General features: G+C 38.2%; 1 protein-coding gene across 1 annotated transcript in view; it reads left to right on the top strand.

The window, feature by feature from the left end:
• LOC128734772 (somatomedin-B and thrombospondin type-1 domain-containing protein-like) overlaps positions 1-5,644 on the top strand; it is a 74,519-nt gene extending 68,875 nt beyond the window's left edge. The window contains exons 3-4 of the mRNA XM_053829115.1: positions 4,551-4,671; positions 5,278-5,644. Coding sequence (XP_053685090.1) covers positions 4,551-4,671; positions 5,278-5,644 — 488 coding nt within the window. The remainder of the gene's footprint in view (positions 1-4,550; positions 4,672-5,277) is intronic.
• The last annotated feature ends 18,509 nt before the right edge of the window (positions 5,645-24,153 follow it).

Genomic DNA, 24,153 nt, shown 5'->3' with positions numbered 1-24,153 from the left:
TGATTGCTAGAGGAGAATTTATGTTGGAGCTCGCGCGAAAGTTTTCGTGACGGACAAAATATAATTAAACGCGCGCGTTTTTCCGGTGGATCATATCATATATCTACCAAGATGAACCCTGATCCTTACCTTTCCCTACTAACATAAATCTTATCCCGTGATACTTGTGAAGATGCAGTAGTACCCAAAAGCAAAGCCATGGGTTTATACCGTCTTTAGACATTACCCTTCTTTATCGACAGACTTCGCAGCCGGCTGTTAGAGTACAGGAAAATTACGGGGCCAGTGCAACAATCCTACTGACTCTAACTAGCAAGCACCGCCTAGCCGAGATTCGAACATAAGACGACTGGCTTGTTAGACCAGCATCGTACCTCGAAGCTAACTGGGCGGCGCAGTGGTACCCACGGTCTCTAGCAACAACAAGTATCGGACTAATTCCTTCCCGTTCCCAGTAGTACAGCCTTTTGGTCGTGGCCGGCGTCGTTATTGGTCAATCCCCAAAGTATTGAACCAGGAGAAGTTGCACAATGAGAATGTCATGCTACTCCCAAGCACCATTCAGTTGGTTCTCCGAGCAATCTTACTGGTTTGACCAATCACGGAGTGCAACTACGGGCAGTCTACCTAAGCTAAGCTAAGCTAAGCTAAGTTAAGCTGTCAATTTTTTCGAGCACTGGAGGAGAATTATCATTTTTTGTGGCTCACTGTCTCAACACAGACATTAAATTGATTTAGGTTCATAGTGGTCCTAAGAAATTTTGTTAGGACGAGAGAATTTTATCACTTTTTCTGGTGTACTTTCCAAGCTATGAAATTTCAGATATCAAATTAGTGTAAACATGAACGTGTTTAACTATCGTCCCTGCCTGTGAAACAGGAAGATCACGAAGAAAATGTTTTAGTTAATTTGCACTCATTTGTAATTCAAAAAGAAAATTAAAACAGAAATCACATAATTGCAACATCTGTTATGAGACGATCGGTATCTAATCCATTAAAAATTCGTTCATAATTGGCGGAGCTGTTCAAAATCTTTCATATTTTCGTGATGGTAGGGTAAGGAACGAGTTAAGCAGTGTTACCTATTTTAATCAGTTGAACATAAATGATCCGAAAATGCACTTTTTTATTCATATTTTCAAAATCTTTTGATAGGATCATCTTCACAAATCACTTAACCATACATTTGATTCACACAAACACAATTTACTGGGTTTCCGACAAGAAATATGATGAATTAAAAATTGTTGTCCAAAAACGTACATTTTTCAGCTGCTCTTCAGCAATCGCCACCTCGCGAATTCACGAATTTGACGAATTCATCAAATTTTCAGCACTGATTACAACCACTCTGAAAGTCAAGCACTCAATTGTCACATACCATATTATTCAGTCTCTTTTTTTCTATTATCTAAGGCTTTGTCATTAGCCAAAAGTTTTATTATTTTCTAACAAAACTGAAAACAAATTCTGAATTGACGGAACCTGTTCACCACTAGCAGCAGCTGCAGCACAACTGATGAACTATCGTATTGCCAGGACACTGTTTCGGTTCTGGAAATAAGAATTTTAAGTTTGAAATTAACTAAAACCTCCTATGGTGAAAACGTGGTTCAATACTTTCAAGAGAAATGTATGTTCATAATTAATTTTTCTTTATTAAAAACAACACAAAAGACAGTTTTTTCAATAATTTTCGAAGATTTTCTCAGTGATGTGGAAAAAGCAACGATGTGTTTCAATGTTATTTGCTTTGACAACACTGTTCTAAAGTTAGACCGTGTGCACTTCTATGTTTGCCTCTTTTGTTCTCCCACCATCCTTATGAACAGCGAGTGAGAGGTCAAACTCGCAGTTTCCCATAAGAACTCTAGAGAATGAAAGAGACGACGAATACCGTTTGCCGAACGGTGCGGTGAGTGTATGCCCCGATAAACAATTTAGACAGTTGGCATTTTACGCATCTATGCCGATACGCTATGCCGATTACGCATCAGATGCCGATTAGTAGGTCGCGGATAGGAACGCGAACTTACTGAATAGGGGGAAAAGTTCGAGGGATTTTTTAAGGAGACGTAAAAAAATTCAGATTTCAGCATTGCTTAAAAAAGCACCTTGCGGATGAAAATGGGTTCGGTCTGTTCAAAATTAGTTCCGCCGCTCCAACTTTTAAAGCGAAAAATCAAAAGTTTAGCTCAACAATAGTGTCTTCCAATGGTAACAGCTTGAAGAACTAAAGATAGCAAGAAGATTGGTATGCTGATATCCCCCACTTAGTCAACCCATCGCTTGTAATAAGGTAAAACAATCAGTGACCCGCTTAGACTGCTTAAAACTAGTTCTTTACCCTAATTTGAATCTAAATGATGGAATAACTCCCTTTAAATTACTGAAAAAATAAAATTTTATTTTAGGTCCGTTTTCATAATTTTATCATTTAGATCTAATTTCAAGTAAACTTTAATGGTGTTTAATTTCCTGTTCAAATCGAATTTCGTACAATTTCAAGTCTAGTTCAAGTTTAGTTCAATTTCAAGCAAAATTTTAAGTTAATTAAGTTTATTGCAACTCCGCTTCGAAATTCAATTCAAGTCCAATTTGCCCAATTTCAATTGGTATTTAAATCTAATTTAGGTATAAATTCCAGTAAGAGCTAACGCCCATTTTTAATTCAATTTACATTTTAATTTCAAGCCTAACTTAATTTCAATTTCAAATTCAGACAATTGCAACTTTAAACTCATAAACCCAATTTCCAGTTCAAATTGAAATTTAAACTTCACACTGAAATTAATCTAAATTCAAGTCCAATTTATATCGATTTCATGTCCAATTTCATGACCAATTTCAAGTTCGCTTTCGAGTCAAATTTGAAGTTCATTTTAAATCCCATTTAAAGTTCAGTTTCAAGTAAACGTTCAAATTTTATTTTAATACCGACTTCATGTCTATTTTCCAGAAAACTTTCGTGTTATTCCAAGTCCGGCCTAAGTCCCATTTCAAGTTGAATTTTATTCCAATTTTCAATTGACTTTTGAACAAAACTTTAAATTTGGCATTTGAAGTCAGACGTTCAACTTTTAAAAATTTTGACATTTGACTTTGAAAAGTCTTAAAGTTTTCGGCTTTTGACTTTCACCTTTCGATTGACCATTTTTATCTTTTGAGAATAAAATTTAGACTTTAAACGTCTGAGCTTTGACTTTTGCCTTTTGAGTTTTGACCTCTAACCGTTACCTACCGAGTTTTGAACTTAAATACTTTAACTTTTAAATGTGGAGCTTTGAACTTTAAATTTTGACTTTTGACTTGACTTCAATGTTTGTCGTTCAACTTTTTTGATTTCTTACTTTTGTCTGTTGACCTTCGAATTTTTACCATCAATTTTTAATTTTAGTCTTTCGACTTTCACCTTCCAGTTGACGTTTGAGTTAAGTTTGAATGAACTTTTGGTTTGACTTATAACTTTTGACTATTGTTTTTTCTACTTCGACCTCTACTTTTGACTTTCACGTTTTGGTTTCCATATTTATGTCTTTCGACATAAAAGTTTGATTTAATTTTTTATGCGATTCATGACTTTTGGCTTTCGACTTTTAGCATTTAGATTTTGACTTGGTTTTAATTTTGAGTTATAAGTTTAATTTTAGTTTCAATTTTGCTTTCGACTCTTGAATTTTCACTTTTAGTCTTTGGCTAGCTCTTGGTTATTGGTCAACTAATAGTAATTAATTGTAAACTTTTGGATTTTGTGTTTCAAACTTTGTCTCTGACTGTTAATTTTGAAATTTTGACTGTTGAATTTGGCTTTTAGCATTTTACTCTTGGATACTTGACTTTAAACTCTTGGAATTTTGTTTTTGACTTTTGATTTTTAATATTAGACTTGTAATTTTGGGTCTCAACGTTCATTTCTTTTTAAAACTTAACTTTTAATTTTCGGATTTAGGCTTTTGACTTTTGTGTTTTTGACTTTTTATCTTAGCGTCAAATTTTAACACTAATATTGGGTTCTCTTTCAATTCCAATTTCAGTTCAATTTTAAATCCCATTTTAAGTGCAATTTAATGGGACATTCAAATCCAATTTGAAATCTAGTTTCAAGTCCACTAATGAACCCACGCTTGGGAAAGCTTATCATCTATAAAGGACATCTATTTCGACTCCAATTGCTTTATATACATATTTCGCCGCATAGAACTACAATATATTACAATACATTTAATATATTGTAGTTCTAAACAAAAAAATATACATAAAAGACCATTGGGACCAAAATTGGGCCCACGCACTCCAACTGGCTACGTGGCTGATCTTCAGTCGCATATTTGTTTAGCTATTTGCCAAAAATTTAATAAAACAGGAATACGAATAGGAAACAGCAACATGCTTAAATTGGCAATTCGCACGGCAAAAATGATTACTCATTGTGTCCCGCAATGCTGGAATATGCTTTTGCGCAGGAATTCTCTTCAATCAACTTGTCTTTAATGAAAGTATTTTCTAATACAATAACGCTATTCTTCATTAATTTTCGTCCCATCCAGAAACGGCCCTCTTGCTACCGGCAGTCCTTTCAAAGAGCAGACATGAGAACGACACAAGTGATATCCGACGGAATCTACGGTTGCGTTACAAAAACGCGTACAAACACAACCGGGGCAATGAGTAAGTGCAAAATTTTATTAAAATAGTTTCCCGCTTTTTACCTGTTTCCGATGTTCCGGCATAAATACTTTACTTTCATTAAATAGTTTTCTTTATTAAGCGAAACCTGGTTAGTTTCCATTCAAGATGCTTTTTCTGCTTCACTTATCAACGGAAACTTTACAATCCCGTACAGCTAGCTCTTTCTTTGTTTGTTTCTTTCTTCCTTTCGCTACTGCATAATTCATTATCCTTTTTAATTTCTATGTCCATTTACCCTGGATGCTGCAGAAAAAGAAAAAAGAAAATATTTCCAAAGATTGTGCCACGATGAAGCATAAATTGTAACCCCGAGTACCTGTCACTTTCCCGCAGCAATTTCTTTAGAAAACCTTACTTTTTATTTCTCGTGCCCCTGACGCCTCTGGGAGCCTTTTTAATTAACTTCCTCTTACATTAACTAATATGCACGATGCGGATCTGGTTTGTTGCACGTCCATCAGGGTGCTTCTGGATTTCTTGTAGAGGTTCATCACTGCACTGGCACTTTCAACTACATTTCGCGAGTTAACTTTATCCTAAGCAACACCCTAACGACTCTTACTGTCTGCCTTTTCTCTCAACCAGGTATTGTATAGAGTTCGAGGTAATCAAGGCAACCAAGGCGTGTCATAAGGACAAAACATACAGTGCTCTGGCCGAAGGAGACCGGGTAATAGTTCGCTGCGATTTGGAGGCACTGCATGAGGACAAATCGGCATCTTCGTCGCACGATTCCGAAATCTCCAACAACTCAATCCAGGAAGATGATGCTGGCGAGCAGAAGAGTATGGAGAAGAAGCCAAAGTTTCGCTGCCGAGGTGAGGGCGTCACCGGGCGGACTACTCGCTTTAGCAGTCTAGCTCTTCCGTCGTGTCGAGGCAAATGGATGCGTGTGACGACCAAGCAATTGAAAAAATGTTCTTCTGTCGAGGCAGCGTATATATTCGTCTAGAGGTCCCGTTCTTATGTCCCCTTTCAGAAGGTACACGTAATATTATAAAATAAAAACTACATCAGCAACAGCGAAACCCGGTGACGGCATGACAAGCAGAAGAATTTCCCCAATTTTGGTGCACACGAAACGCGACGCCACGTGAAAATGACACCACAAATTTATATCATTGACAATATTAAGCTTCGGCGAAATGCAATGAAATCACTCGTCCCGCTCGGGTGGATTTAAGCAAAAGGTTTTTTGACGTAATCTGGGTGAAAACGAAAGGGGAGAGGGGCAATACATCTCCAGTTTAATGCAAGTGCCGGTGACATTTACTGTCACACGGTTTAAATCCTTCCTTGGACGCAGTAAATGACAACTTAACAGTGTAATACCGTATTCTAGACTATTGCTAAGTAGTGAAAACCGAGCGAAAGAGAAAGCCGAGTAGTGAATGATACATAGATGAATGTCAATTTGGTCGTCTGAGATTATGTCAAAAACAGATTTATTCGTCACTCAGCGTCGCTCTTGAAATGATAAAACTTTGTCCCTAGATCGAGCGAGAGTAGGATTACATATTTTCCCTAAATGTTCTATATTATCTTATTTTAGAATCTCGTTGATTTAATTCATCGTAAACATGCCATTCAATTGTTGTCGGAAATCGTAATCAAAAAAGTTAAAGGGGCGGAAATAATCAGTTAAGAAAAGTGCCATATCATAACCATTTTTATTAACGAATTCTAGTTGTGCCTAATCGCGCACTACAAAGGAAAGTAGATATCGACTAATTCGCAATAATCAACCGGCGCGCAAGCACCTTCCAATATGTGTGCAAAACAGGATTTTATGGAACGTAAGCGAAGTTTTGCTTTTGAAGTGAAAGACCGTATCGCTAGGTATAATTTCTTCCATATCAGTTAAAAATGTAAAGTAAACTTTAAACTTATTTTAAACTCTGGTTTGCTTTATTTGCGATTGATGACGGCCACTTTTAAACATAACGGTTTGCAGTCCACCACAATTCCGTATTACTGGTTCAGATTGTTAGACTTGGGCATAATTCACGGTGATTAGTTTTTAAGCGATAAAGATATATATATTCACTAGATGCTTAAATTGGAAATTTTCAGATTGAAAAAGTGCAAGGTAAGTATCAATAAGTTTCTACGCCAGAAATAAGGACAGGCGCAATATGCTTGAGCAACTGTCTAGATTGTGATCCCGTATAAAAGTTATTAACTCGCTGAAAGTACTGTTAAAAATTCTTTTTGAATCTATGTTAAAGTGACCAGAATGGATGAATGCGAGACATATTAGGCTGTAGTTTGCTTTTCTCTTTCGGCGTGAAACTCAAGAAAAAAGTAAAGCAAAGTTTTATTCATACCGACTGTTAAGTGGCTTATCTGCCAAACTGGATCTGTAGTACATAACAAATTTATTTAGACGCACCTTAATACACGATTACATAAATTTTCCAGCTGAATGTATTTGTTTCAACTTTGTAATCGCGACGAGATAGGGAGAAAGGTTTTTGGTTAACACGGTGGCTTTTGCGCCACTTCCGAAAAAGGGAGACCACCTCTCGTGTGTTTGTCCGACTGTTAATTTGAGAACTCTCCAGGAACGACTCGCACGGCTCAACGGACGAATTTTCGAACGGAAACGCACAAAGGGGCTTTATCAATGTTTGAATTCAAAAGATGTTAAATCGAGTGTGTGTTAATTTATTCGCTTGTTAGGAAATCCGCATCACACTTTATCGTCCGTCTGATAGCAAAACAGAAACTGTAGATATAGTAGCGAAAGACAATTTAAGTAGGAATGCAATTTCCAATTGTAATCTACGTTATTTTATTATAATCATTCGCATTGCACTGTACACTCTTAAGGGTGGTACACTAAACTCATGGCCATGAAAAACGTTTCCACCTACCTACGCGCAGGGTTTTTAACGAAGCTGGCGGCCTGATGACGGATTGGTCGACCGCGACCTTCAGTGGTGTTGAATTCGGTTGCCGGTAGCGATGCTCGTCGAGGCAGGCGACTGCTGGGCCTCCGCGTACGTTGTTTCTGTTGGTGTGCTAACGGTCGAATTATAGTTACGGAGGGTGGCGCGGCTGGACGGATAGCTTCCGATTTGTTTTACTCGACGAGAGTTTGCACGACGACGCAATTGTCGTGTGATTCACGGGACAGTCCTCCGCGAGGGCTGGACGTACTCGCTGACGGCCCTCGCGTACTAAGATTCCGCTGCCGACCGCCGCGAATGAAATGAACCCTTACTACAGACTCGGTACCTCGGTGCGCAATTGGCGACGCGCTAGACAAGGACCGACTCACGGACTTCGACCCACAAAAAAGGTTGTAACGTATATAAATTGGGCCGGGAAAACACGGGCGGCAATTGACGACCGCCGTGAATGTTTCGCAACAGATTAGCGAACTTGCCAACGCCTCTGTTTGACTACCCCGTAGGGCGGACCTTAACGTAGCACACGACCTTAAACATAGAAAATGTCAGCCAAACGTAGAACGTAGAATAAAACGCCCATTGCCATTGGACGAGCGCTGTGGTTCAACACGAACGTATATTAAAATCAAAATAAATATTTAAACAAGAAAAACAAAAATTACCTTTTTCTACTATAAAACCGTATTCACAATACGGCAAACGCAAACAGAAATGCTGCCCGGACCGAACCATAAAGCTATAAAACACTACAATTAGCTATATAATAAACAATTAAGTAAATTCACACTTTACACACCTTTTTGTTTAACTGTAAAAGCAATAGTTCAATTCTTGTGAACAATTCAATTATTAATAATGTGAATCTTTTCACCGATTCAACTTCTTTATTCCAGCCGATCTGTTACTAAAATGTCCGCTTCAAGCTCATTCGCTTGCTTTTAAGCGGCTTGCCTTTTAATTGTTTGCGGATAATCTTTTAAAAATGAAATAAATTAAAAATATGGCCGCTTAAATCTACCAATCTAAATCACGAGATTTTGTACGTTTAGTGCAGGAATATATCTTTGCCGCCTTATATAGTAGCCGGGACTCAAACCGTAGTATTCTCATACTCAACCAAGACATGAACCTTTTATACGTGTTTGCTATAAAATTAAATACTATCTATCTAATTTATGAACTAACTTAATTAAAACAGAAATAATTTTTTTTTCGGCACAACGTTACATTAACATTACAATACGTATGGACCTAAAAAGTCCTAATAAACTAATAACAACAACAACAACAAATACGTATGGATGGATAGATAAAGACAAATGCCATAATGTATTTTTACCATAAGAGACGGGAGCCATAATGTACGATAGCCATAATGGACGAAAGTCATAACGTACTATAACTTCAATGTACGTTTGCCATAATTCGATTTTTTTGGACACGAAGAACTACACCCAGAACTACAAATCGATCAATTCATAGCTTGAAGAACTAGCGTGACCAGGTTCTCTGAGTTTACCCGTTGCAGGCAGCTTGCAAGAGGTCTAATCGACTCAGATTTAAAAAAATCTATAGGGAAAATTATTGCGAGGACTAGGACTAACGAGAGTTCTGCGGGGGGATTGCGCCGTCTCGCTCTGAATCATCTAAAAAGTGTTTACGATATTTTCCTTATAAGCCGACGAACCACTTCGGTTCCACTTCACTATTTGTACTTTTTATAACCTCTTTGGATGAATATAAAAAGTATGGCAAACGTACATTATGGCAATCGATTTTGAGGCATCCGTACATTTGGCAAACGTCCGGATGGCTACCGAATTTATGGCTATCGTCTATAAGGGTGTCCAACATCAAATTGCACCACAGAAGAAACGCTGTAGAAAATTACCTAATTGACTGACCCTTTCATACTTTCAGACAGCAAAATATAACCCATTAGTAAGCTTTTGGCATATTTGTTTCATTCAACTACAATACCATAACCGTATGCTCGCACCTTACGCTTGACTCGGAAAATGCGCAATTAGATGTTATATATACAGATTTAAAAGCTGTCTTCGATCGTGTTGATCATGCGATACTGTTGAATCGGATGGAGAAACTCGGAATTTCTGTCGTTTTCCACATGATGAATTTCTTGGCCAAATCATGTATTTCTTGGCAAACTATGAAAGTGTCTGCTTTCTTACTTTCTCCGGAACATCAAACTTGTGCTGGGCGGTGAAGTTCAGTAGCCCTTGAAGGCCGACTTGACGCTAATCTCATCATTCATGATGAGAGTGTTGAGGATTTTCCAGGTGCTTGCACTAAATAAATTCGCGACGTTACTTTTCGGGTGACGCCATTTTTTTCAATTTTCGAAAAACTGACCGCGATAAAAATAAAATGTAAACAATACATTCTAAACTACTTCTACTCAAATTTTTAAGAGAAAATACCCAATGGGTAATTTTCTTCAGCGTTTCTTCCGTGGTGCAATTTGATGTGGGACACCCTTTAGCGTCAAGACGGCTTCGTCATCCATTATGAAAAGCACGTCGCGCTTCATCGGAATGCAAGCATTTTTTTTATTTCTATTGAATTATCTTTCGTAGCTTTTTTTGCGAATTTGAAACTATTCTGCTTGTGATTTCCAAGTCGTTTACACCTCTCCAAGGTCTCATTACTTGAGAGAACATGTTGTATTCGACGTGTAGTGACCGGAAGTTCCAATTTTGCACGAATTTGTGATGCTGTTCTTTTCTGCTCGCATCACTTTGAACTAAATTCTTATATAAACTGTTTCTTAGGCCCTGCCGTTCTCAAATTATTCGATGTGAAATCTAAGAATTATCCATCGTGACTCTGATAGCCATGTATTGGCCACTCTCATGCCAAGTATCCGATAACCGTGTAATCGATCTTCAAATTGTTCAAATTGTGCATTTTAGGTCAGAACGAAAAAATCTTAAATTTGGTGCCGATTGATACCCCCCACGATTAGTGATAGTACCTCCTTTTTGAAAGGAAAGACCCGTTTTGTCAAAACTTTTCATACTCATTTACTTATAGATAACCCTGGAAATATTAGGTTTATAAAGAAAATATTTTCAAATTCCAATTCCAATCGAAAATCGTCGAGTAAAAAATGGCTTTTTTTAGCGTTTTGAGCTGGAAATGACCATACAGAAATCGACACGTCTTCGGAACTTAATTCAACTGTTTGTTAACGCTGTGCTAGTTATCATCCATATGCATCCTAGCGATAAACAATCCTCAGAGTATATTTTAAGCTACTAAATAACTTTATAGAACATAGGAAAGCAATGAAAACATCGTATACAGCACTTTTCAGCAGAACTGATTTTAAAGTAGCTGTTAGCTTCGGGGTACAATGCTAGTCTAACAAGCCAGTCGTCGTATGTTCGAATCTCGACTGATCGGTGCCGCTACAGAGTTAATAGGATTTTTGTAATAGCCCCGTAATTTTCCTGTACTCTAATAACCGACTGCGAAGTCTGTCGATAAAGAAGGGTCAAATTCTGAAGGACGTTTACACCCATGGCTTTGCTTTGCTTGATTTTAATGTGGTTTCTTTACACAAATCATTAAATTTCGCAACCAGTAAGAGATAGATAGTTACTATATGTAGCAAAGTTGCTTATTTTAGTGTGTTCTACAATTTTTGTGAAGACGCTATTTTTTTGGACGCGTTTAAAAAACAAAAATTTGTGTCACCCTATTAGGCGGATTCACGGTCACCCTAAAAGTGTAAGAAAATGTGCTATATTTTATTAATTAACTGCTCCAAAGAAACACCCGTTGAAAAATTACACATTTTACTACCTATATTATTCTGTTTTTGAGGTTTGGTCCCATTAAAGGTTTGGTCATGAAAGTTTTCTTGAATAAATTTCATCAATCATTTTTAAATATATTTTGAGCAGTATAACCAATCCTTATGAAATTTGGCAAATACATTTTCAGTGTTAAGACTTCTCGTTTAATACTAAAAAAAATTGAAACTAGATAAATTATCTTGGTTAAAATCGCTATAAAGTACATATTGTAAATTTTACTGTGTAACTTCAATTGCTCATAACTTTCAAACTCAAAGTCCAATCAAAAACACTTCAATAGTGATCTATCCGGCTATATTACCTTTTAAATGAGACTGATAACGCATAAATCGGCTTGGCCATATCTGAGAAACAGGCGATAATTATTACCAAAACTTGTCAAAACACGTTTTTAAGCATAACCTCTAAACTACTTGTTTGTTTTCAATAAAACTTCCTTTTTTATGATAGCAAAAGCTTTCATTTGGTACTAAGATCATTGAATTCGGTTGTGTGGTTCCGGAGAAAACCGTGTCACGTAGTTTTCACCTTTATGCTTATAACTTTTAAACGAAACATCGAAACACGAAACAATTCAATAGCGATATACTAGGCAACAATACCTTTCAAATGAGACTAATAGCGCATAAGAAACAGGCGATAGAAAACGAGCTGCATACACACACACACACACACACACACACACACACACACACACTCACGCACACACACGCACACACACACACACACACGCACACACACACACACACACACACACACACACACACACACACACACACACACACACACACACACACACACACACACACACACACACACACACACACACACACACACACACACACACACACACACACACACACACACACACACACACACACACACACACACACACACACACACACACACACACACACACACACACACACACACACACACACACACACACACACACACACACACACACACACACACACACACACACACACACACACACACACACACACACACACACACATACACACACACAGACATTGTTCATTTCCTCGAGCTCTATCGATTGCTATATGTGACTCGGCCCTCCGGGCCTTGGATCAACTTGGTGTTTTTCGACCAATTTCTAAATCTTTGTTATATACCTTTATACCTTTGTTATAAAATTTGTAATTCATGTTGAGGCACCAGTTGTCGACCTTATAGTCCCAATTTTCGCCATTTATATGCTCCAGTTTTCGCCACCCCCATAGGCATCGTTTGTATTTTGTTCTAGTCTGAAAAGTCATTAATATATATATTTTTTCCGAAAAATAGAATTAATTTTCAGTTGAATTGTGAAAATAGAATGGATTTCCGTTGAGAAACAAGCAATGTCGCAGAAAACTAAATATAGTGCCAATTTGAATTATATAACCATTGACGGTCATGCCCAGGTAACCAATAAGCATTAATATAAGCAGTAAATCAATCGTTTATTAGCATCCCTGGCGTTTTATACTGCAGGTTGCTGTTTATCAGCCTTTTGACTGCACAACTGTTGTAAATTGGCATCCACAATTCTATTTAAATTCTTCTTATCGGTAACTAGCTGCAAATAAGCATTGTCAGCACTATAAGAGGGCTAGCAGTAAAGTAGCCGCATATTTTGCCAAAATAGCATTTAAGTAGCATTTAAGGCAACTTAAATGCTTATTGGCTCGCATTTAAATTGCATTGGAAATGCTTATTGGTTACCTGGGTTAATTCAGTACATAAGTATGTTTGTTGAATACGTTATGCTAATTATGGCATTCCAAATTAAATATCAATAAAACACTTTTGAACCCCTTGGGTGGCGAAAAGTGGTGCCATTACCCTATTATCATATCGCATTATTTTTTACGATATAATAGGATTCAAGACAACCTCGAGGCCAACCTCGTTATAAAACAACCTCGATGTAAGATAATTCGATATAAAACAATTTTTACCTCGATATAAGACAAATCCTTTTAACATAGTTGGTAACGATACCAGACCTAATTTTCCATTTCAAAATCGAAGAAGATGTTCATTATTTCAAAATAACTCTAAAAATTGTAAAAAGCTAATAGCTCAAACAATAATAAATAGTTCAAAAACATATTGGAAGTAACAGCACGAATTCCTTGTTTCTTCGCCATGTTCAAAATATAAACAAAGCTCAAAGTTGCTATTTGTTAGCTTATAAGATGCACTAACTGTGTACAGGAACCAAACGATAAAAAATAATTGCATGTCAATGAACTGACGCAACTTTGCAAACCCATTTTTCCTACTCTGAAAGTGAAATTACTTTCCAATCCTATAAAAACAAGCAAAACAATAATATAATAGATTAAACTTAACTAAACAATAGGTAAACACCCTTTAAAACGGCATTGATTACAAATGGTTATGTTACCAAACAAATGCGTTACAGCTGTCAAAAGCGCGATGCACAGATGTGTTGCAAGTAACTCCGGTGTTGCAAGTATCCCCGGATGACGGTATGTATAAAGAGGCGTTGTTTCCTGGAATTTGAAAAATTGTTTCATAAGCTTCAAAATATTTTATTTATTTATGGGTGTACAAGTACGGGAAAGTAGTCAACAGTGAGACAGCAAACACCTTTCAGGAATACCTTCCAAATGGACAAACTTTTTCGTTGGTAGCTGTAATGAAAAAAAATTTTTTTGGAAAAAGTAGATAGTAGATGCTTTACCGCTATAGGTAAGAAGTGTAGAATTCATCTCGTGCCAAAAATCGAGAAGCTGCAGATAAAATTTCTTTGAAACTCTAAATAAAGTATGAATCATGTCTAATTACTCTAACAAACCTTTGCTGTCCGTCAGGGCCATCAAAATTCCACAGCTCTAATTCGTCGACCTAAAATTATGAATGAAAATCAAAAAAAAACATCATGTCCTTCTCTTTCGTCGCACGCCCACCTATTGTAAGCCGGTTAAGCCAGCAGAGAAAATACCGGAGAAGAACAGCGAATAATATTGGGTGCTTTGCCCAAAGTTAAACGCGGTCTAAGGGAAACACCGCGCTTGAAGCAAACACCGCGCTAGAACTGTTGCCAGAATGCTGTAAACAGGCATGTTGTTCACCTAACTGGGTCGTCAAAAGTAACTAAAACTTTATGATTTCTGTGTAATTTCTTCCAAGAATTTCAAAATCGACCCGGCAACTATGAAAGAGCATTTCATTTTTGAGTTGTGCGGTGGATAATTTTCAATGAAACTCACAATAAACAACCATACCGAATTTCCATCAAGTTGTATATCATTTTCCGCAAAGTTTGAAATTGCTTCATAATTTTTCATTTCTGCTCTTCCGTTCCGATCTTTTTCTCGTTCGTTAGCGAAAAATATCCATCACCAATTCCATTTGAGATTGTCCCGCAACCAATTTCCCGGACGTGAATTTATTATGCTAAAGTCTACGGCAGAGATCGTCAAGCGTCAAAGTGAAGCGTTTCATGTGCAAAAAATATAAACGGGAACGAAATTCAGCTGGAAAACATAGCACTTCTGATACTTCCACCTCTTGCGTTCTAAGATTGAGTCGAGTTTATACTCTCCAACTAATAAGAAAGCAAAAAGTCCTCTGCTGTAGCAAAATGCCGTGATGATGTATGGGAATGCACAGCCCGGCATGGTTTCATCATCCGCCTGACTAGCTGCTCTGCTGCTCGCGTAGGATAACTCATGAAAATTGCTAGATATTCTCAGAGTTTTACCGTTTGGTTGAATGTCGTCTTCCTTTCTCGTGAGCCTGCCGCTTCTTCGCCTGTTATTTGTTTTTCATCTTAACCTCATGCTTAATGCAATGGCGGGTTCGACTATGATAAAGAGGTTACGGAAAAGAAAGCAAGAGCACTGAAAAAGAACTTCCTCACCAATTGGTTTTGCTGCTTTCATGCGCCGCGTTAAACACCTTTTCCCTTGGCTCAGTCGAAGTATTTCTGCTACTAAACCATTTTTGCAACGCTGTTCTTTCACAATGGATGAGAACGGAACAGGCGTTGAAAATTTACTTTTTCTCCTAAATACAATTTGATTTCGGCACTTGACAAAGGACATAGTTTTACGATTGCTTAGGGACAAAAACAATGTTCGCATTTATTTATTAGATGAAATATCTTCCCAAAATGGTGGAATATGCTATCCAAGAAGTTGTCTCTATTGGAATCGCGTTTTCGAAAATGGTACAATCTTTAGTCAGTTAAAAAGATGAAATTTTTATCGTAACGCAATATTACTTTACTAGGGTTCCAGTAGTTGTGGTAGTACCAGTATTTTTTTTTTTTTTTTTAATATTTAGTGTGGTTTTATTTACATAAAAGAATATTTACAAATTTTTAGTATTCACAGCTTAAATAGAAGGAAATGGCATCAATATCAATTCTATTGCTTACTTCTTTTACAAGTGAAATATATAAAATAAATAGTTTCAATATTTTAATTCGATTTGATAGTCCTATATTCTCAAGTGTAGGTCGCAGCAGTTCTTCAAAGGACAATCTTCGCCATCCGCCGAGTATTGTGGTTATTTTCTGCTGTACGAATGCCCATGCAGGTGCTGTGCGAGGGCATTCCGAGAATTTATGTTTAAGTGTTTCAGTCGCAGCATTGCAGTGTAAACAATTTTCTCCACCCGATCGTTGAATGACCCTCATTAACCTTCGGTGCTCCGTCTTCTCGTTAACCAGCATATACAGGTTGCTTCGATGAATCGATGATAGTTTTGTTGTTGTAATATTTGTCCAAATGCGTTTCCAATTCAGACCAGGGGTTTTCCTTTCAACTCGCGGAGTTTCTGTCCGTTCAAGAAAGAAGCGGTGAATCAGATCACTGGATGGATGTTCTCGCATCAGTTGAGGCAGAAGGGGAATTTGTTGGGAAAGTAATTTTAAACAGGGCAGTTCTGTAGGGGGCGGAGAGGGTTGATTTAGTAAGGATTGGTAATAGGGAAGGAAGTTTCTAGTTTGCAAGTGTCGATTAATTAGTAACGCTTTACACTTTAGCGCCGGTAATTGCAGTTTTAATCCGCCGGAGTCTTTGTTGCGTGACATTTGTTCCATTGGAACACGCGCTGGTTGTCCGCGCCATAGGAAGGAGCCCATGGTAGATGTTATTTTTGCCGTGTGAACGCCGTACGGCGGAAGAATTGATGCAACGTACCAAATCTTGGATGTGATAAAAGTATTCAAAAGCACTACTTTTTGTTGCAAGTTAAGATTTCTAAGTGAATGCAGCCACACTTGTTGAGCAAATTTTGTTACCAGAGCATCCCAGTTGATTTTCACCATATCGCGTACTGAATTTGTAAAAACAACTCCCAAAATCTTAACATTTTGAGCTGTTTGCAACCATGGCACGTTTAACGGGTCTCCGTCTATGAGACCGACGTCTACAGCAATCGTTTTATGTAGATTTAGTTTAGCGCCTGCAGCCCGTTCGAAATTCCCAAAAAGTTCATTGATGCGTTCAATTACCTGTGTATTGGTAGCTACCACTGATATATCGTCTGCGTAGGCTACCACCAGGTCGGAGCCGATATGTCGCTCCAACTGTTGCAGGAGCGGATGAAGGTAGATCACAAAGAGGAGCATCGAGAGAGGGTCTCCCTGACGGACCGATCGTTCGATAGAGAAATGTTGTGAGAGATGTCCGTTGACCATCAGCCGAGAACGCGATTGCTCTGCAATTCGTCCGAGCAGTCCAACGAAAGCCGGGTTTATCCCTAATTGTAGCATGGTTCGGTGAAGGAAAGAAAGGGACACTCGATCGAAAGCGTGATCAAGATCGTAGCTTATGAGCTTCCCTTTTTGCTTCCTCGCTATCATCTGTGCAACCCGATCTTTCAGAGAAAGAGTGGCTTCAAAAATTGAGTGACCTTCGTTTGAACATTTTTGCGTATCACTTAGCACTCGATGAGTCTGCATTACAAGTTCAAGTCGCGCTTTAAGGATTCTGCTGAGAATTTTGAAATCAGCATTTAGAAGGCTGATCGGGCGATATCCCCGTGCGGTATTTTCTGTTCCTCTCTTCCGCACTAACACGATCACTCCGTTAGCGAAATCAGAGGGGAGATCCGATGTCAAAGCCTCATTAAATACTAGGTTCAACTCTCGGTGTATGACGTCGAATGTACGTTGGTAGAACTCGATCGGTAGTCCATCGCAGCCTGCTGCCTTTCTCTTTGCCGATGTGCGGATGGATCTTAGTATTTCGGTTGTTGTTATTTCATCCATACAAGCTAAGTTTGCCACATCATTTTCGGGGACAGCTCTCTCGCATTGGAACGAATGCTGTGCTTCGTCGCTTTGCTCTGTCGCTGAGTATAGATCTCTGAAGTATCGAAGGAGATGATTTTCGATTGCTTCAGAAGTGTTTAGAGTCTCGTTGTTATCATCACGCAGCTCTGTGATAACGTTTTTCTTTTTCTGCCGTTCGCCTAACTGAAAAGTACTTATACTTTCACCTGCAATATACGTGTCGTTGATCCGCATAAAATTATGCGAGAATAGGCGCTGGTGAGTGAGCATTTGTGCCTTTACTCGGTTAATGGTGACGAGCATCGCCGGATTTTGGAAGTATCCATCGTATGCCTGCTGAAGCTGACTATATAGTCGTTGGTGTTCTGCATGAAAGGTACTATATGCCTCGCGAGATTTCCATCGGAAGAAAGACTGTATTTTTGGTTTAGCGTAGGATATCCACCACGTCATCCAGTTTGGAAAATATTGTCTTTGTCGGGTCACATATTGCCATCTAATTTGGAATTCCTCGATATTTTCTGCTGTCAGAAGCTGTGGTCGTAATGACCAATAACCACGACCAGGCTCACGACCGAGGTTAGGAAGGCATACTCGCACAGTCAATGCTTTGTGATTTGTAAAAGAGCAGACATGGGTTGTTGCATTTCGCAGTTGGGCGCAGAGTCCGTTGCTGATGTACATTCGATCAAGCCTGGAGACGGAGTTGTGCGTGATATATGTGGGTGCGGGAGTTGTGGGGTGCAATTTTACCCATACATCGCTGAGTTGCAACTGATGTACGGTGGCTTGTAGAGCAGGGCTGTTATTATTGCCTGACGCGTCACACAGTCGTATAACACAATTGAAGTCGCCAGCTAGTAGCATATTCTCGGTGTTGTGTCGAAGATAGAAGGCTATAGTGTTTTTGAAAAAACGCTCTCTTTCAGCACGCATTGCTGAGCCTGACGGTGCGTATATATTCGCTAATGTTGTATTTCCCACTCGGAGAGCAATAAGGCGGCTATCGAGGCTCTTTTCTACATGGGAAAAATGAATGTATTGCTTGAGGGCTATTGCCGTCCCTCTCTTTGATATATCAACGTTTGTGACGAGGTTGTAGCCGGGAATAGAGAGTTGTGCATCTTCCACTTCTTGCAGAAATATGACGTCGAGTTCCATCGTTCTACAAAAAGTTCGGAGAGCATTGAGTTTTGTTTCGTTGGCGATGTTGTTTATATTAATAGTGGCTATGTTGTAACTGGCAGTCTGATCCATGAGTTAATCCTGATCACCCTCACCGTCACTGCCATCTCGTCGTTTTCTCGTTTGTCGGCGTGTACGAGAGCGTGTGCTACTAGTTGACATTACTGATTGGTCTGTCTCATTGCCATCAGATTTACTAGTGGCTGCTACAGTAGGAACTGTGAGGAACATTTCGGCGCTATCGGTGTATTGTTGACTGGAAATATTGGAGAAACAGCTGTTACTGGATGATGATTTTTGTCCTGATATAGGTTTTATAGCTGCAGAGAGTAAAGGAAACTCTTTTTCCGATTGTGTGTCGATCGATATTGTTGTAGATGCTGGAGGTTTCTTTTGTTGAGGTTGATGCTGTTGTTGCTTTTGCTTCTTCGAGGGCGGATACTGTGTATCCGATTGACTCGATAGTGTTGGTTTTGCAACTTGCGGCTTAGCTAGTGGTTTTACGGATACTGCGGCTGGTTGCTTTGTAGCGTCGGCGTAAGATTTTTGCACAAGCAACTTCTTGTTTTGCACGCAGGACACGCCAATATGAACGAATTCTCGACAATGCCGGCAGGTTTGACGCTGACCAAAGTAAGACAGATAAGTCCATTCACCATCAATATGCACCCATGACTCGATATTATATCGCACAATCATTTTTGCAACCCGAACTCCGGTTGAGATGTTTGGAAATTCGTATTTCGGATCAGTACCGCACATCTGCTCACGTACTGAGATTACATCACCGTACGTGGATAAGAATTTAGTTATTGCTTCATCAGATACGTCTTCAGAGAGGTCGAATAATTTGACCTCTACTGCCCCATCTTCCATGGTTATTCTCAGGGGAATCTTCTGACCACCTTCCACTACCACTTCGTGTTTCCCGTCGTGTTCTTCACATATTTTTTGTGCGAGTGCCAGATCGACAACCTTCACAAAGGCACAACCAAGGCTTCGGCTACACTGTATTCTCGTCACTTCACCTTGCTTCAAGCCCAGCACACTTTTTATGAAGGTTTGGACTTTTACAAAGTCTGGCTTTTTGGACATTACCGCATAATCTATGCGGAAAGTATTTTCGCGGCGCGCCATCGCTAGAGCTTTAGTATGCCCGTGGACACACTCCGCGATGATAAACGCGGCAAAACGAAAGAACAAAGCTTTGATCGATTTGCTAAGCTTGGATACTGTGTTAACGCGTCTGCTTGACTCGAGACTTGAGCAGCTACTGATATTGGTGAAAACTCGAATTATACCACTATTTTCGCAAATTTTGGTACAAGTTTGATAACCAAAATCTGCAAAAGTAATGGAATACAGGGTTTGAACAAAATGATCGGGAAAGGCGAAATTTTGACAAAACTGAAACGGCCATAACTTGTACAAAATAAGATATTTAAAAAAAAACCATTTGCATTCGACGAGGAAATTCCTTTAAAACGTTCAAGTTATGCAGTAGTCAGTGGAAACCGTAGATATTCCAGATTGACCGGGGAGCCAGTTTCGTATGTATAGTATCCCCCGGATACGGATGGAGCATACCATGGCTCGTAACCGCAGCATGATTATTTCACGCAATAACACGAACAGCTACTCCAATTTACTATTCGTACGAGGTGTTGTAATTCGGAATTCTTTACCCACTGTGGTCAAACAATCAACAACGGAAGATGTTTTTAAGAGGGGCTGCCTAGAGTTTTTGAACCGTCATTAAAGTTAATGTTAGTATGTAAAAAGCAAAGCCTTGGGTTTAACCCTTTATAAGGCAGTGGCAACTATATTGCCACCAACAAAACTTTATTTTGCTTCTATAATTATATTGATGTCATTATAGACGCAATACAAATATTTTTCGTTGGTGGCAAAATAATTGCCACGGCCTTATAAAGGGTTACGTCTTTCTAAGACTTAACTCTTCTTTATCGACAGACTTAACAGCAGGCTATTAGAGTACAGTACAATTACGGGGCTAGTGCAACAATCCTACTGACTCCATCTAGCAGCACCGCCTAGCCGAGATTCGAACATACGACGACTGGTTTGTTAGACCAGCATCGTATCTCGAAACGAACTGAGCGGGTAATGTTAGTAGGTATGTAATAAATTTAGAATTTAAAAAATGATTTACCCTCTCCCAGTTAGGCCTCCAGTTGGCCTCGAGATATGATGCTGGCCTAATAAGCCAGTCGTCGTATGTTCGAATCTTAACTTGGGGAGGCTGTTAGATAGGATCGTAGCAACTGGCCCTGCAATTGTCCTGCACTCTAAAAGCTGGCTGCGAAGTCGATCGTAAAAAACAGAACGTCAATTTTCGAAAACGGAATGTAGCACCTAAGCTTTGCTTTGCTTTGCTTAAAAATGGTTTACCATTGTGACCTTCGGAGGTAACAAACAAAAAACGGTTTACCTTACGCTATCAGATAAATAAATAAATAAATAACTAAATAACTAAAAAAATAACTAATATGACCATAGTCGATGATTTGTCTGAAAAAATCAATATGATTCAAAGAAGTTTCAAAAATTTCACTAAATTATCTAAAAAATCAGAGGGGTTGTGTACAAGATACGCCTGCATAGGTGACGCAAGACTACGTAAGTCTCTATGAGCGAAAATAGCATGTATACATGCATGTATAAATACGATTCTTCGTGGATACATGCTACATGCAGCATATATAGGGGTTGTTTGTAGAGTAACTTAATGCACCTTCCAGCGTTGGACAAAAGGTAGGAGACAAAACGACTACTTGTCAAGCGTAGCTACCAATATCCCCCCCTCTCCTTTCCGCTCTTCCCCTCCTTCACCAAAAATTTTCATTTCTTTCCCCTACCGTCCCTTCATCAATTGTAGAACTATCGTTTCAAAAAATATTAATATATATGTATGACCGAATTTCAAGACTAAAAACTTGAGATTAGTCTATGATACAGCTTTTTGGAGAATTTTTTGAATCTGAGGTTTGTGTGACAACTTCCCATATTTTTCTTTCAATGCAAATTTCGAAAAACTGCTTTTAATCGTATCCTGTTAGGTATTCGCATATAAAGAAAACGTGATTTGGTATTAAAATGGTTATCGATTAGCACCTTATTTTGCAGAATGACGAAAATCAAGTATACTCTAAAATATATTTACTTCAAATCTCAAAATAGTAACACACATGTGACTTCGCATTTTCAAAGTTGAGCATCTTTTTTTGGGAAGGGAAGGTAACCGTCATTTTTTCATATTTTATGTAGAATTTAGTCTACTTTCCAAAAATTATACCCGCATTTTGCGCAGATTTGCGCAAAAACTAAAAATATTGAATTTTATAGAACCATTTGTTTTTGGGCAATTCCGTTTTGTAATTACTTCTAGCAATACTATTATAGATATTTTTAAAGTAAATCTTTGAGCATTTAGACGCTAAAGGTTAGTACCAGGTCAGCAGAGCAGAAAAGACACTTTGATATTCAAATTTTAGTGCATAAACGTGATTCTTGACTGGAGAAAGTGCTATTTTTAAAATCCAAAATTTACTTTTAAAAATGGCTCAATGTTATGGATCGCTGAGTGTTACAAGGTCATTACTACTTCTCCTAATTGTCCCAATACAAAAAACACGAAATAAAAATAATAGTGCAAGTAGTTATAAAACTTTTCATAGAAAATTTTTTTAGAGACCCCCTAATATATTGATTTTAAATATTTGAAAATTATGTTTTAGTAGCCAATTTGGTTCACAGTTATATACAAAATATGTAAGTTCCATGCTACTTTACCAATTTTATTAGTTTTGTCTCAGTTTTGTTCTGACTGGCGCCACTGTGCGGCGACTGAGCTTACTAACCTGTCAAAGTGCTTTGAAAATAAAAATCTATCATCTGTCACTAACACTTGTGTAATATCAAAAGGCTATATTACACATGTTGCACCTTACTGAACTTCTAAAATATTGCTGGACATTTTATCTATCCAACGACATATTAATAGTTATGTTTCGTTCAGCAGTTTAGAAGTTATAAGCATTTGAAATCTTACATTCAAATGTTACACTTTTATTTTCGTTTTCACAAAGTGCTACCCAGTACAGTAAACGAAGACGTAGTCCTACGTCAAAAAACTTGTTTCAAGAAAAAGCTGTCATTTCTGTGTTTTTTGGCGCAGAATGTATGATGGTGGATAATTTTGAGCGTACCGAGGGAGGGTACATTTTCAACGAAAATATTTTTTGAAAGCTGCAGTCTATTTGCCCTTGGAAATAAAAATGTTTTTCGATACCCCGAAGCGGATTCAATGTGGATATTGGATAGAGCTCGTATCTATTGCCAACAGAATATTGAATTGTATTTGAAATTAGTTAGATTTATCCCGGTGCTTCTACCACCATATTGCTCATTTTTTAATCCAATAGAGCTTGTACATATACGGAATCACAAATCTGAAATCTATGATAAAAATCTTTAACGAAAACCGTAGCGAAAATCTATCTGATGTTGCCATATCGACATTCTTTGCATTTTCGATATATGATTGCACTAAAATATTTCGACACTATGGATTTACCTGGAGTTCAATCCTGCTGTTGGTTTGTCTAAAAGTATGAGGAAGCTAGCTTTCAAAGTTGACAATGACAAGGAACAATATAATAAACTTTTATTCCAAATGAAATAGCCACGATAAAAACCACTTTCTTTATGTGTGGTCTATATCATTCATCTCAACAATACAATTCGCCAAAGTGTGACTACTCCTTTTCTTCCAGACATTGCAGACACTAAAGTCGCATTTACGGTTGAACCAAAGCGCATTCCACCGATTCGCTGTTTTAGTCGTCGTCCAAGCATAATCCGCTGATCTGCCTTTTTCCTCAGAAAAAAGTGACAAAACCCCCTCGTCCTAACAACAGGTTTCTTTACGACGCACAGTGCGTTGAACGTATGGGACTGCGGGACAAAAATCAAAACTCGCTAGTTTTAGACATTTTATCAAACTAGTATAATGAAAAAAGTAGTTTGTGACAATCGAAGCTAGTATTTGCTTAAATGTCTCAAAATATTTACATAATGGCAAAAATGTCCCAAACGCGCAAGCATTGCAAAAGTTTTTCATCATTATATGGGTTGCCGTCGGCTATATAACTACCAAAGTTGTTTGTAAAAGCGGCATTTGTACTGGAAATACTATGGTAAATTCCGCAATGCC

This window comes from Sabethes cyaneus, chromosome 2 (genome assembly GCF_943734655.1).
Source record: "Sabethes cyaneus chromosome 2, idSabCyanKW18_F2, whole genome shotgun sequence".
Taxonomy (NCBI): Eukaryota; Metazoa; Arthropoda; class Insecta; order Diptera; family Culicidae; genus Sabethes; species Sabethes cyaneus.
This window is presented reverse-complemented; position numbering and strand designations above follow the sequence as displayed.